At 36.9% G+C, this 13551-nt stretch overlaps 1 protein-coding gene across 1 annotated transcript in view; it reads right to left on the bottom strand.

Moving 5' to 3' along the window:
• The window catches only part of SI (sucrase-isomaltase), a 113407-nt gene that overhangs the window by 47592 nt on the left and 52264 nt on the right, over positions 1-13551 (bottom strand). The window contains exons 24-26 of the mRNA XM_005895337.3: positions 13375-13530; positions 3076-3279; positions 1328-1482 (exon numbers count right to left, since the gene is read on the bottom strand). Of these exons, the coding sequence (XP_005895399.2) occupies positions 1328-1482; positions 3076-3279; positions 13375-13530 (515 nt within the window). The remainder of the gene's footprint in view (positions 1-1327; positions 1483-3075; positions 3280-13374; positions 13531-13551) is intronic.

Here is a 13551-nt window from a genome sequence, read left to right as displayed (position 1 = left end):
CCTATATAGGGCTTACCATACCCAGATATAGATGGAAATAGATTATTCCAATACTTTTGTGGCTAACATAACAAATATCAAAATATGTTTTACAAATTCATAATCTTATTATGACTATATGTGTCTTTAGATATATATCAGTTTTTAAAATAAAATCAATATAATATATAAATAATATACGACCTAGAAGTAATAAATGTCCTAAGAATTGAAAGTCCTTCATTTTCCTGTTCTCTTGAGAGAATCAGCAAACTTTTACTACATATAGAATAAAAAGAAATCAATATCAAAATAAATAACACATATGTATATTTTAATTTCAAACTCTATTACTATATCCTATCATTTTCTTCATCTTTTAATTTATATTTGTAAAAACGTGTTTACAAAGAAATCCAGAAGAAATGTGTTACAGAGAATGTCATTTACAATAAGAAGATAAAAGAAGAGGAAAAGAAAGTTGGCAGAGGAAGAAAACATATTATTACAAAAAATTTGGAACATATTCATATTTTTATATTAATGATTTTGGAAAAGTATTTGCTAAAGAATAATGCTTCCTGAATAACAATAAATAATGTCTCTGAACCAGGGATTTTCCACAAAATCATTTAGCTTTTTAACATTTAGAATGAAACTCTTGAACATTTTGAAACAATATAACATGTTTTTCTTCATTATTTGTATCCATACTGACAATACCTGAAAACATCCTGACAATATCATGTAAAGAATAGCAGGGAAAGCTTAAATTACATAGAAGTATTTTGTAATAGAAAATACATAAGAGTGTACTTTGTAGAACTTTTCACTAAAATAAAGGAAATATTTTAAAAATTAAATTTATTCATTGAACATAAAAATCATATCTATATGCATGAATCTAAACTTCCTTTCATTGATTCCTGACAGAGATAGTATTAACTTCATCAAAATCCAGAACTAAAAAACTCCAATTTCAATCATTCTAGTAAAATATTGACATATTTCTAAACACATTTATAAATACTTATTTTGACAACACTCCTCAGGCTTTTCAACATGAGTCTTTATTTTTGCTCTCAGCTTGAATAGAAGAATGGGTCTGATATTTAATAATCAAATTCATCACATCCAAAGTGTCAATAAAATCTTAGACCAATTGTTGATGGCTCACTAACTTTTGTTTTTGAACGTTAAAATAAGCCAATTATTTAATACCTTTAAAGCCACTTTTGATTTGATGACACAGTAAGTAGCACAGTGAAGGCTGTGAAAATAATCATCCAACTTTGCCACCTAAGCTAAAATGAAAATGTCCTTCATATCAAGTAATTTAATTACTTACATAACTCTTCTTGTGCTTCTTCTTCGAATCTGAATGCCAAAAGGATTTTCCTTGATTTCAACATCATAAAGTCTAGTTTCATAAGTACTTGTTGGTGTATTTGGAATGTTCAATGGTACTGGAACTTCATATCTCTTATTTTGGGCATCATAAATCTATTACAGAGAAATAATGAAAAGAGATATGTTTAGTTCTTAATAGTGACATATTAGATTCTTTGTGACCCCATGGACTATAGCCTGCCAGGCTCCTCTGTCCATGGGGATTCTCCAAGCAAGAATACTGGAGTGGGCTGCCATGATCTTTCCAACCCAGGAACCCAGGTCTCCCACATTGTAGGCAGATTATTTACCATCTGAGCCACCAGGGAAACCAGGGAATACTGGAGTGGTAGCCTATCCTGTCTCCAGGGGAACTTCATGACCCAGGAATCAAACTGTTGTCTCCTGCATTGCAGGTCGGATTCTTTAGCAGCTGAATTATCAGGGAAGCCCAATATATTTAGGTACATATCATTAAATAATTTAAATAATGCCTCAAACAAGAACATTTAAATTCTTATTTACATAATTCTTAATTTTGTATCCATGGCCCATATATCTATTTCAAATTCCATAAACATATATAGATGTATAATGAATTAAATTATGTACTGTATTTTACCTGTTTTAATGTTTTGTAATTCATTTTTTCATACAGTAAGACCTCTTAAAGAAGAGAAGTTTCAGAGCTAGATATTCACTTATATGGATACACAAAATTATTTACCACTCATGGTTAGACACAGTTGCCTCAATATTTTTGCCTTATGTATGATTTTACAATGAATATTAATGCTAATTTATCTTCATTCACATCTTTACTTAGTATATTACTTACAAGTGATAATATTAGGTCAGAATATATTACAATTTGTAGGATCCTTGATATCTATTGGTAAACTGTTTTCCAGAATTGGTGTATTAATGAACATTCTTATTAACATATGTACTCTAATACTATTCTTTGTTAAACAAGAAAACACTTTTTTTTTAATTGCCATTTATTTCCTTGCTGATGAGGATAAACACTTAGTTTTCTCATTTTTTGTATTTGTCTTTAATTTCTTTCATTTTTATTAGCCTCCAATTAAAATAAATAAATTTATATTAAAAAAAATAAAGGGTGTTAATTTTTATTCCAGATTGTATTTCTTCAGTTAAATGTCTGCATATGTATGAGTTGAAATTGCTTTCCATTTGTCATATATAAGTCAGTACCATTTCTAATAATTTTCTTAATGGAGTTCTTCAGTGCTCTTAAGTAAAAAATAACTGCTAAGTATAACTATTGAAAGAAATTATCTCTTTCGTATTTCTTACTGTATTGGCCATAAACTTCAGATCACTGTTTAAAAAGAATGGAAACAATAAGGATCTTATTGTGTTTGTTTTGTCCTATTTTGTTTACTTGAATGGAACAACCAACAGAGTCCAACTAAACGATTTATCAATTTATCAAGAATTTAAATAATTAAAAATCACCACTATATGCTTACTTATTCAAAAAGCTAGCAAAAACAGAAAGTTTTACTTATTGTGCATCTAGCTATGAGCTCTGTAGGAAGACAATAAAAGCTTTATAGAATCAAAAGATCATCAATCCAATTAACAATCCTTAATATTACATGAAAAACTCAAGCACCTAATCTATTTAAAATTTTTCTTGAGAGATGAATCATGCATTGTGATAGTTTATAATAAACATACCTTAAACTGCAACATATCATCTTTGTGATATTTCACCTCCACACGAAGAGACGAAATGGAATCGGAAGGCAGCTTTATTCGATTTGCAGTATTCAGCTGGAGGTCAGCTGTTATACCCACTGATGAGTACTGAGTTGAGTGGACTAAATAAGAGTTGTCTTCTTTAGGAAAGTAACACTCAGGTGCTTTGGATCCTAAATGAACCTAAAAACACAATACATGTTCATTTCAGAAATTGTAAGAATTGTAATTTTTAGCTAAAGAAAACCAGAGTAGACATGTTAACTACATGTATGATTTATAAAGTGTTTACATTAAAATCTATAAATAACTTACATTAAATATTAATTACAAATTTATATTATTTAGTGCAATAAAATACATTAAATAATTTACAAATTATTTAATACTAAAATGAAAGTACAATCATAACACAAAATATCTATCAGGAAACATTATCTATCAGAGTAGCCATTCCCTCTCCAGTGGGACCTTCCCAACCCAGGGATTGAACCCAGCTATTCTGCATTGCAGGCAGACCCTTTTCCATCTGAGCCACCATCCTCAGAAGACATCAACTAGACCCAAACTGATGGGCATTCTACCACAAACCTTGCCAGTAATCTTCGATTATAAAAGACAAGACTCATAAATTTCACAATTTAGGAGGAAACAGAGATCAAATTGCCAACATCCATTGGATCATCGAAAAAGCACCAGAGTTCAAGAAAAACATCTACTTCTGCTTTATTGACTACGCCAAAGCCTTGGACTGTACACAAACTGTGGAAAATACTTAAAGAGATGGGAATACCAGACCACCTACCTGTCTTCTGAGAAATCTGTATGCAGGTCAAGAAGCAACAGTTAGAACCGGACATGACTGGTTCCAAATCAGGAAAGGAGTACATCAAGGCTGTATATTGTCACCCTGCTTATTTTACCTATATGCAGAGTACATCATGCGAAATGCCAGGCTGGATGAAGCACCAGCTGGAATGAAGATTGCCGGGAGTAATATCAATAACCTCAAATATGCAGATGACACCACCCTTATGGAAGAAAGCGAAGAAGAACTAAAGAGCCTCTTGATGAAAGTGAAAGAGGAAAGTAAAAAAGCTGGCTTAAAGCTCAACATTCAAAAAACTAAGATCATGACATCCAGTCCCATCACTTCATGGCAAATAGATGGGGAAACCATGGAAACAGTGGCAGGCTTTATTTTCTTGGGTTCCAAAATCACTGCAGATGGTGACTGCAGCCATGACATTAAAAAATGCTTGCTCCTTGGAAGAAAATCTGTGACCAACCTAGACAGCATATTAAAAAGCAGAGACATTACTTTGCCAACAAAGGTCTGTCTAGTCAAGACTATGGTTTTTCCAGTAGTCATGTATGAATGTGAGAGTTGGATTATAAAGAAAACTGAGTGCTCAAGAATTGGTGCTATTGAACTGTGGTGTTGGAGAAGACTCTTGAGAGTCCCTTGGGCTGCAAGGAGATCCAACCAGTCCATCCTAAATATTCATTGGAAGGACTGATGCTGAAGCTGAAATTCTAATACTTTGGCCACCTGATGCAAAGAAGTGACTAATTGGAAAACACCCTGATTTTGGGAAAGTTTGAAGGCTGGAGAAGCGAACAACAGATGATGAGATACTTGGATGGCATCACCGACTTGTTGGACATGAGTTTGAGTAAGCTCCAAGAGTTGGTGATGGACAGGGAAGTCGGGCATGCTGCAGTCCATGGGGTGGTATAGAGTCAGACACAAGTGAGTGACTGAACTGAATTGAACTGAGGAGATCCTTGGGTCAGGAAGATCCCCTGGAGAAGGGATTGGCTACCCACCCCAGTATTCTTGCTTGGAGAACTCCAGGGACAGAGGAGCCTGGCACAACAGAGTGACTAACACATTCACTTTCTTTTTAAATCTCAGTGCCTAAGTTGTTTGGCTGAATGTGGCTTGAAAAATGCTGGAAATCATGCAGATTGCTCTCCCTTTACATAATCATGAAAGTTAGAGTGGGTCCAAAAGACACAATCATGGTATATTTGCCTCGTTCATTCACTATCACACTGCTCTGGATAACATTTTCCTTTTGTCTTCATGAAAAATCCTCCCTATTCTCATCATCTCCTAATGATCTTCCTTATTACTTCAGTATGAAAAGGAAAGCAATCAGAAGAAATATCAGAATGAAACAGGACAACTACCCAACCATCTCTTTACTTCCTGTTACAAAATATGTTCTGCCTGTGATTCTATATAAGGAGAACCATTTCATTTGTGCACCCAGTCCCATGCCTCTTTGCCAGCAAAGACATTCTCCTGCAATTCTTAACTTTCTGTCCTGTATCACTAATATTCCACTCATTACAGGTTATTCCCAATGGCATAAACTGATTTGATTTTTCCCATCTTGTGGTGCTAGTTGTAAACATTGCACCTGCCAAGGCAGGAGATTCAAGAGATGTAGGTTAGATCCCTGGGTTGGGAAGATCCCCTAGAGAAGGAAATGGCAACCCACTCCAGTACTTTTGCCTAGAGAATCTCATGGACTGAGGAGCCTGCCAGGCTACAGTCCATGGGGCTGCAAAGAGTCAGATATGACTGAGGTGACTTAGCATGTACTCATCTTAAAGAAACTGTCACCTCGTTAATTTCTCCAATTACTGCTCTATTTTTTATGCTTTTCTTATGGCCAAATACAAAAAGCTCACCATATTCTCTATATCTAAGTTGTGACTTCCACGTTAATGGAATCTCATTCTCACTCTGATGAGGCTTTTATTCCCATAACTCTATCAGTATTTCTGTTGTAATAGTTACCAAAGACTTCCATGATGCCAAATCCATGCCACTTTTCAGTTCTTATCTTACTAATTTTTAAACATAATTTGTACAATTGGTAATTTTCACTGTCTTGAAATGCCTTGTTCGCTTGGCTGACAAGAACAATTAGATTGTTTTCAATCTAATTCATTTACGATTTATTTTCGGTCTTTTAACTGATTATCATTTCACTGAGTCAAAGCTTTGGATGATTCAGAAGTTTAGTTTTTGAACTTTCCCCTTCTCAAGCTCCTTCCTTTGATGATGTCACTGCATCATATAACTTTAAATATATATATATATATACTGACTCTACATTTTATATATTACCAATGATGTAAAATTTTCAGTTTCATTAGTTTCAGTTCAGTTCAGTCACTCATTCGTGTACGACTCTTTGCAACCCCATGGACTGCAGTACCCCAGGCTTTCCTGTCTGTCACCAACTTCCAGAGCATGCTCAAACTCATGTCCATTGAGTTGGTGATGCCATACAACCATCTCATCCTCTGTTGTCCCCTTCTCCTCCTGCCTTCAATCTTTGCCCAAATCAGGGTCTTTTCCAATTAGTCAGTTCTTCACATCAGGTAACCAAAGTATTGGAGTTTCAGTTTCAGCATCAGTCCTTCCAATGAATATTTAGGACTGATTTCCCTTAGGATGGACTGGTTGGATCTCCTTGCAGTCCAAGGGACTCTCAAGAGTCTTCTCCAACACCATAGTTCAATAGCATCAATTCTTTGGGGCTCAGCTTTCTTTACAGTCTGACTCTCACATCCATACATGACTACTGGAAAACCATAGCCTTGACTAGATGGACCTTTGTCAGCAAGGAAATGTGTCTGCTTTTTAATATACTGTCTAGGTTGGTCATAGCTTTTCTTTTAAGGAACAAGCATCTTTTAATTTCATGGCTGCACTAGGCATCTGTAGTGATTTTGGAGTCAAGAAAATAAAGTCTGCCACTGTTTCCATGGTTTCCCCATCTATTTGCCATGTAGTGATGGGACTGGATGCCATGATCTTAGTTTTTTGAATGTTGAGCTTCAAGCCAGCATTTTCAGTCTCCTCTTTCACTTTCATCAGAAGGCTCTTTAGTTCCTCTTCACTTTCTTCCATAAGGGTGGTGTCATCTGCATATCTGAGGTTAGTGATATTTCTCTGGGCAATCTTGTTTCCAGCTTGTGCTTCATCCAGGCTAGCATTTCACATGATGTACTCTGCATATAAGTTAAATGAGCAGAGTGACAATATACAGCCTTGATGTACTCCTTTCCCAGTTTAAAATCAGTCTTTTATTCCATGTCTTGTTCTAACTGTTGCTTCCTGACCTGCAAACAGATTTCTAAGGAGGCAGATATAGTTTGTTGTGATCCACAGAGTCAAAGACTTTGACGTAATCAATAAAGCAGAAGTAGATGTTTTTCTTGGAGAAGGCAATGGCACCCCACTCCAGTACTCTTGCTTGCAGAGTCCCATGGACAGAGGAGCCTGGTGGGCTGCAGTCCATGGGGTTGCTAAGAGTCGGAAACAACTGAGCGACTTCACTTTCACTTTTCACTTTCATGCATTAGAGAAGGAAATGGCAACCCACTCCATTGTTCTTGCCTGGAGAATCCCAGGGATGGGGGATCCTGGTAGGCTGCCATCTATGGGGTTGCACAGAGTTGGACACAACTGAAGTGACTTAGCAGCAGCAGCAGCAGCAGATGTTTTTCTGGAACTCTCTTACTTTTTCTATGATCCAAAGGATGTTGGCAAATTGATCTCTGGTTCCTCTGCCTTCTCTAAATCCAGCTTGAATACATGGAAGTTCACAGTTCATGTACTGTTGAAGCCCATCTTAGAGAGTTTTGAGAATTACTTTGCTAGCATGTTAGATGAGGGCAATCGTGCAGTAGTTTGAATGTTCTTTGGCATTGCCTTTCTTTGAGACTGGAATGAAAACCGACCTTTGCCAGTCCTGTGCCCAGTGCTGAGTTTTCCAAATTTGCTGGCATATTGAGTCCAGCACTTTCACAGCATCATCTTTTAGGATTTGAAATAGCTCAACTGGAATTCCATCACCTCCATTAGCTCTGTTCATAGTGATGCTTCCTAAAGCCCATTTGACTTCACATTCCAGGATGTCTGGCTCCAGGTGAGTGATCACACCATCACAGTTATCCAGGTCATGAAGATTATCTCACAATTGGAAAGCTTCACTTTGATTTGTATTGAGTGTCTCAATTTTAATTTGTCCAAAACAAAACTCTTCCTCTCCTTGCTTGTTTCCCCATAGTTTTGACAGTGTGTTACTAAATACTTTCTCTTTTTCTCAGCTGTTTACACCAAAAACTTGAAGTCATTTTACTCTTTTCTCTCATATCCCATATCCAATCAAAGAACAACATTTTCTAGCTTTATGTTAAAAATATGGACAAAAATCAATCGTGTGTGTGTTTACTCACTAAGTTGTGTCTGACTCTTTGTGATCCCATGGACTGTAGCCCACCAGGTTCCTATTTCCATGGGATTTACTAAGCCAGTATACTGGAGTGGGCTGCCATTTCCTCCTCCAGGATATCTTCCTGACTCAGTGATTGAACCTGAGTCTCCTGGGTCTCTTGCACTGGCAAATGGATTCTTTACCAATAAGACACCTGGGAAGCTCCCCACAAAGTCAAACACTTATTACTAATTCTACCTTTACCACTTTGGCTCAATCTACCAATATTTTACTTTGTTTACTGGAGTAACCTCTTTCCTGGTCTCCCTGTCTTAGTCTTCTCACATTCTGTTCTCAACACAGAAACCATTATAGTTCCATTAACATGGAAATTTAATCTACTTATTTGTCTATTCAAAACTCTCTAGTAGAATTCTATCTCGGAGTAGAAATTTTATTCCTAAATGTAGTCAAAGTAATGGAACTATATTATCTGTTTTCATATGTCTGTAATTTTATCTCTGGCTATTCTTCCTTCCACTCATTCTGTTTCAGACACGATGGCCTCCTTGCTGTTTGTAGACTCTACCAGGTACATTTTAACTTCAGGTTCAATTCAGGCTGATTTATTTTCTTTCTGGAATATTATTCCTTCCTTTCTTCCCTTTGTCTCTTTTAACAAATGCCATCTTCTCAAAGAAACCTTTTATGCATACTAATTATAGTTATACCAACGACATCCCACATCCTCCCTTTTCCTTTTCTGCTTTTTGATCTCTATAATAATTATCTAACATAGAACACAATTTTTATTTTTTAAGTTTTTAAAATATTTTTTGATGTGGACCATTTTTAAAGTCTATTGAATTTGTTACAATATTATTTCTGTTTTACGCTTTGTTTTTTGGCTGCAGGGCATGTGAGATCTTAACTCCCTGAAGAGGAATTGAACCCACAGCCCCTGCACTGGCAGACAATGTCTTAACCACTGGACCACCAGGAAAGTCCCTAAAACAACTTTTTAAGTTACCTGTTTGTTTTCCCACACTGAAATATAATCCCTAACAGACAGGAGAGTTTCATTTATTTTGTTCTCCTTAGAACAGTGCCTAGAACATAGTAGTGCTCAAGTATTTGTTAAATGAATCAATGAATAAACAGTATGGTCTAAAGAAACATTAATTTTCTAAATTATATTTGATAAATTTCTAATGTTAAAGCTCCACTTATTTGAATTAAAAATCTATAAGGTGTTGAATATGAAGACTAATAGTAATGAGAAGAGTATATTTTTCACACTTTCTTATTAGAAGTTATTGGAGCTTTAGTACCATCCTTTAGATTCATTTTGATAACAGAAGTGACTGTGCACTGAACTCAATGGAGGATGGGTATGGATTTGAATGAAGAGTTGCAATTTAAAAAGAAGATACTGTAGGCAAACTGTAATGATACTTCAGTATTTGTTTTTATTGATTTCAGAATCTTTTCTCCTTCTCACTTGTTTTCTTCAGCTCTTTCATAAACTTTCCTAATGGTAAAGATTATGCAATTTTACCAAGCAATGAAGAGGAATGAGGGCCATTTCTTTTGGGGCAGGTATTCTATGTATTCCTCATATAAGTGCAGATATTTCTAGGAAGTTGCTGGCAGATGTGTCTAGACTCTTCTAAGTGTAATAAGACATGCATTTAATTTGTTGGTAACATGAAATTTGGAAAACTCAGCAGTGGCCACAGGACTGGAAAAGGTCAGGTTTCATTCCAATCACAAAGAAAGGCAGTGCCAAAGAATGCTCAAATTACCACACAATTGCACTCAACTCACACGCTAGTAAAGTAATGCTCAAAATTCTCCAAGCCACACTTCAGCAATACGTGAACTGTGAACTTCCAGATGTTCAAGCTAGTTTTAGAAAAGGCATAGGAACCAGAGATCAAATTACCAATATCTGCTGGATCATCGAAAAAGCAAGAGAGTTCCAGAAAAACATCTATTTCTGCTTTATTAACGGTGCCAAAGCCTTTGACTGTGTGGATCACAATAAACTCTGAAAAATTCGTCAAGAGATGGGAATACAAGACCACCTGACCTGCCTCTTGAGAAACCTGTAGGCAGGTCAAGAAGCAACAGTTAGAACTGGACATGGAACAATAGACTGGTTACAAATAGGGAAAGGAGTACATCAAGGCTGTATATTGTCACCCTGCTTATTTAACTTATATCCAGAGTACATCATGAGAAATACTGGGCTGGAAGAAGCACAAGCTGGAATGAAGATTGCCGGGAGAAATATCAATAACCTCAGATATGCAGATGACACCACCCATATGGCAGAAAGTGAAGAACTAAAGAGTCTTTTGATGAAAGTGAAAGAGGAGAGTGGAAAAAATTGGCTTAAAACTCAACATTCAAAAAACTAAGATCATGGCATCTGGTCCCATCACTTCATGGCAAATATATGGGGAAACAGTGGAAACAGTGGCTGACTTTATTTTTCTGGGCTCCAAAATCACTGCAGATGGTGACTGCAGCCATGAAATTAAAAGACACTTACTCCTTGGAAGGAAAGTTATGACCAACCTAGATAGCATATTCAAAAGCAGAAACATCGTCAACAAAGCTCTGTCTAGTCAAGGCTATGGTTTTCCCAGGAGTCATGTATGGATATGGGAGTTGGACTGTGAAGAAAGCTGACCGCCAAAGAATTGATGTTTTTGAACTGTGGTGTTGGAAAAGACTCTTGAGAGTCCTTTGAACTGCAAGGAGATCCAACCATCCTAAAGGAAATCAGTCCTGGGTGTTCATTGGAAGGACTGATGTTGAAGCTGAAACTCCAATATTTTGGCCACATGATAAGAACTGACTCATTTGAAAAGACCCTGATGTTGGGAAAGATTGATGGCAGGAGGAGAAGGGGATGACAGAGGATGAGATGGTTAGATGGAATCACCGACTCAATGGACATGAGTTTGGGTAAACTCCAGGAGTTGGTGATGGACAGGGAGGCCTGGGGTGCTGCGGTTCATGGGGTCCCAAAGAGTCAGATACGACTGAGCAACTGAACTAAACACGAAATATATGTGCTTTTGTTTTGTTTTGTTTTGTTTTTTCCCCCAACAAATCCCAATGATGTAACGAAAAGCCGAGAATTTATAAAATAAAATAAGCACATAAGGGTACTCTTCTCATATACCCTTCTGTAAAAACCTCTGCTTTTAATTGTTCTTGAAGTTTTGACCAGAATTACTGGCAGAAATTGTCACCTCTTAGTGGACCAGTTACAACCCATCAATCAATTTCAGAAGTTTTGATAACTTGAGACAATGCTTTTGAAAGACTATTCCCTACTGGCAAAATACCTTACTGAACTAAGCTAGTCAGTCACAACCAACATTTAACAGATTGCAACAAATAGAATGCTATTTTATTAAATAAAGTTACACTATTTCTAAAGTACCTGGAGAGCAATTTACACATACATTTAGCATCAGATCAGATCAGATCAGTCGCTCAGTCATGTCCGACTCTTTGCAACCCCATGAATCGTAGCACGTCAGGCCTCCCTGTCCATCACCAACTCCCGGAGTTCACTCAGACTCATGTCCATTGAGTCAGTGATGCCATCCAGCCATCTCATCCTCTGTCGTCCCCTTCTCCTCCTGCCCCCAATTCCTCCCAGCATAAGAGTCTTTTCCAATGAGTCAACTCTTCCCGTGAGGTGGCCAAAGTACTGGAGTTTCAGCTTTAGCATCATTCCTTCCAAAGAAATCCCAGGGCTGATCTCCGTTAGAATGGACTGGTTGGATCTCCTTGCAGTCCAAGGGACGCTCAAGAGTCTTCTCCAACACCACAGTTCAAAAGCATCAATTCTTCGGTGCTCAGCTTTCTTCACAGTTCAACTCTCACATCCATACATGACCACAGGAAAAACCATAGCCTTGACTAGACGAACCTTTGTTGGCAAAGTAATGTCTCTGCTTTTGAATATGCTATCTAGGTTGGTCATAACTTTCCTTTCAAGGAGTAAGCGTCTTTAATTTAATGGCTGCAGTCACCATCTGTAGTGATTTGAGCCCAGAAAAATAAAGTCTGACACCCTTTCCACTGTTTCCCCATCTATTTCCCATGAAGTGGTGGGACCAGATGCCATGATCTTCGTTTTCTGAATGTTGAGCTTTAAGCCAACTTTTTCACTCTCCACTTTCACTTTCATCAAGAGGCTTTTGAGTTTCTCTTCACTGTCTGCCATAAGGGTGGTGTCACCTGCATATCTGAGGTTATTGATATTTCTCCCGGCAGTCTTGACTCCAGTTTGTGCTTCTTCCAGTCCAGCATTTGTCATGATGTACTCTGCATAGAAGTTAAATAAGCAGGGTGACAATATACAGCCTTGATGAACTCCTTTTCCTATTTGGAACCAGTCTGTTGTTCCATGTCCAGTTCTAACTGTTGCTTCCTGATCTGCATACAAATTTCTCAAGAGGCAGGTCAGGTGGTCTTGTATTCCCATCTCTTGAAGAATTTTCCAGTTTATTGTGATCCACACAGTCAAAGGCTTTGGCATAGTCAATAAAGCAGAAATAAATGTTTTTCTGGAACTCTCTTGCTTTTTCCATGATTCAGCGGATGTTGGCAATTTGATCTCTGGTTCCTCTGGCTTTTCTAAAACCAGCTTGAACATCAGGAAGTTCACGGTTCACATATTGCTGAAGCCTGGCTTGGAGAATTTTGAGCATTACTTTACTAGCGTGTGAGATGAGTGCAATTGTGCAGTAGTTTGAGCATTCTTTGGCATTGCCTTTCTTTGGGATTGGAATGAAAACTGAGCTTTACATTTAGCATAGCATGTACTAAACCATGTCTTTGGAGAAGTAATTAAGATAAATTACCTATTAGAAGTTTAATTTCAAATTTCAAATGCTTCTCTAGATGAATTTAGTTTGTATGCTGTAGACTTAAAATTGTAATATGTACAGTTTACATTGAAATGCTTATGTGAAATCCATTCATGAATAATTAAAAATCTTATTACCGTTTGCCATAAGCAGCCACGTTCTTCGCAGCGTTCTTTAGTTGCAGTGTTTGAATCTGGATAACAAGTAAACTTTTCAACTTCCAAGAAAGTTTGATCCCATTGAACAGTAAAGTTTCCTCCAAGGTTAAATGTCAGATTGTGAATTAGTAGAATCTTTGGGGACAAAGAAAACAG

This window comes from Bos mutus, chromosome 1 (assembly GCF_027580195.1).
Source record: "Bos mutus isolate GX-2022 chromosome 1, NWIPB_WYAK_1.1, whole genome shotgun sequence".
NCBI classification, from domain to species: Eukaryota; Metazoa; Chordata; class Mammalia; order Artiodactyla; family Bovidae; genus Bos; species Bos mutus.
The sequence above is the reverse complement of the archived record's forward strand: the minus strand, read 5'-3'. Positions and strand labels throughout refer to the sequence as shown.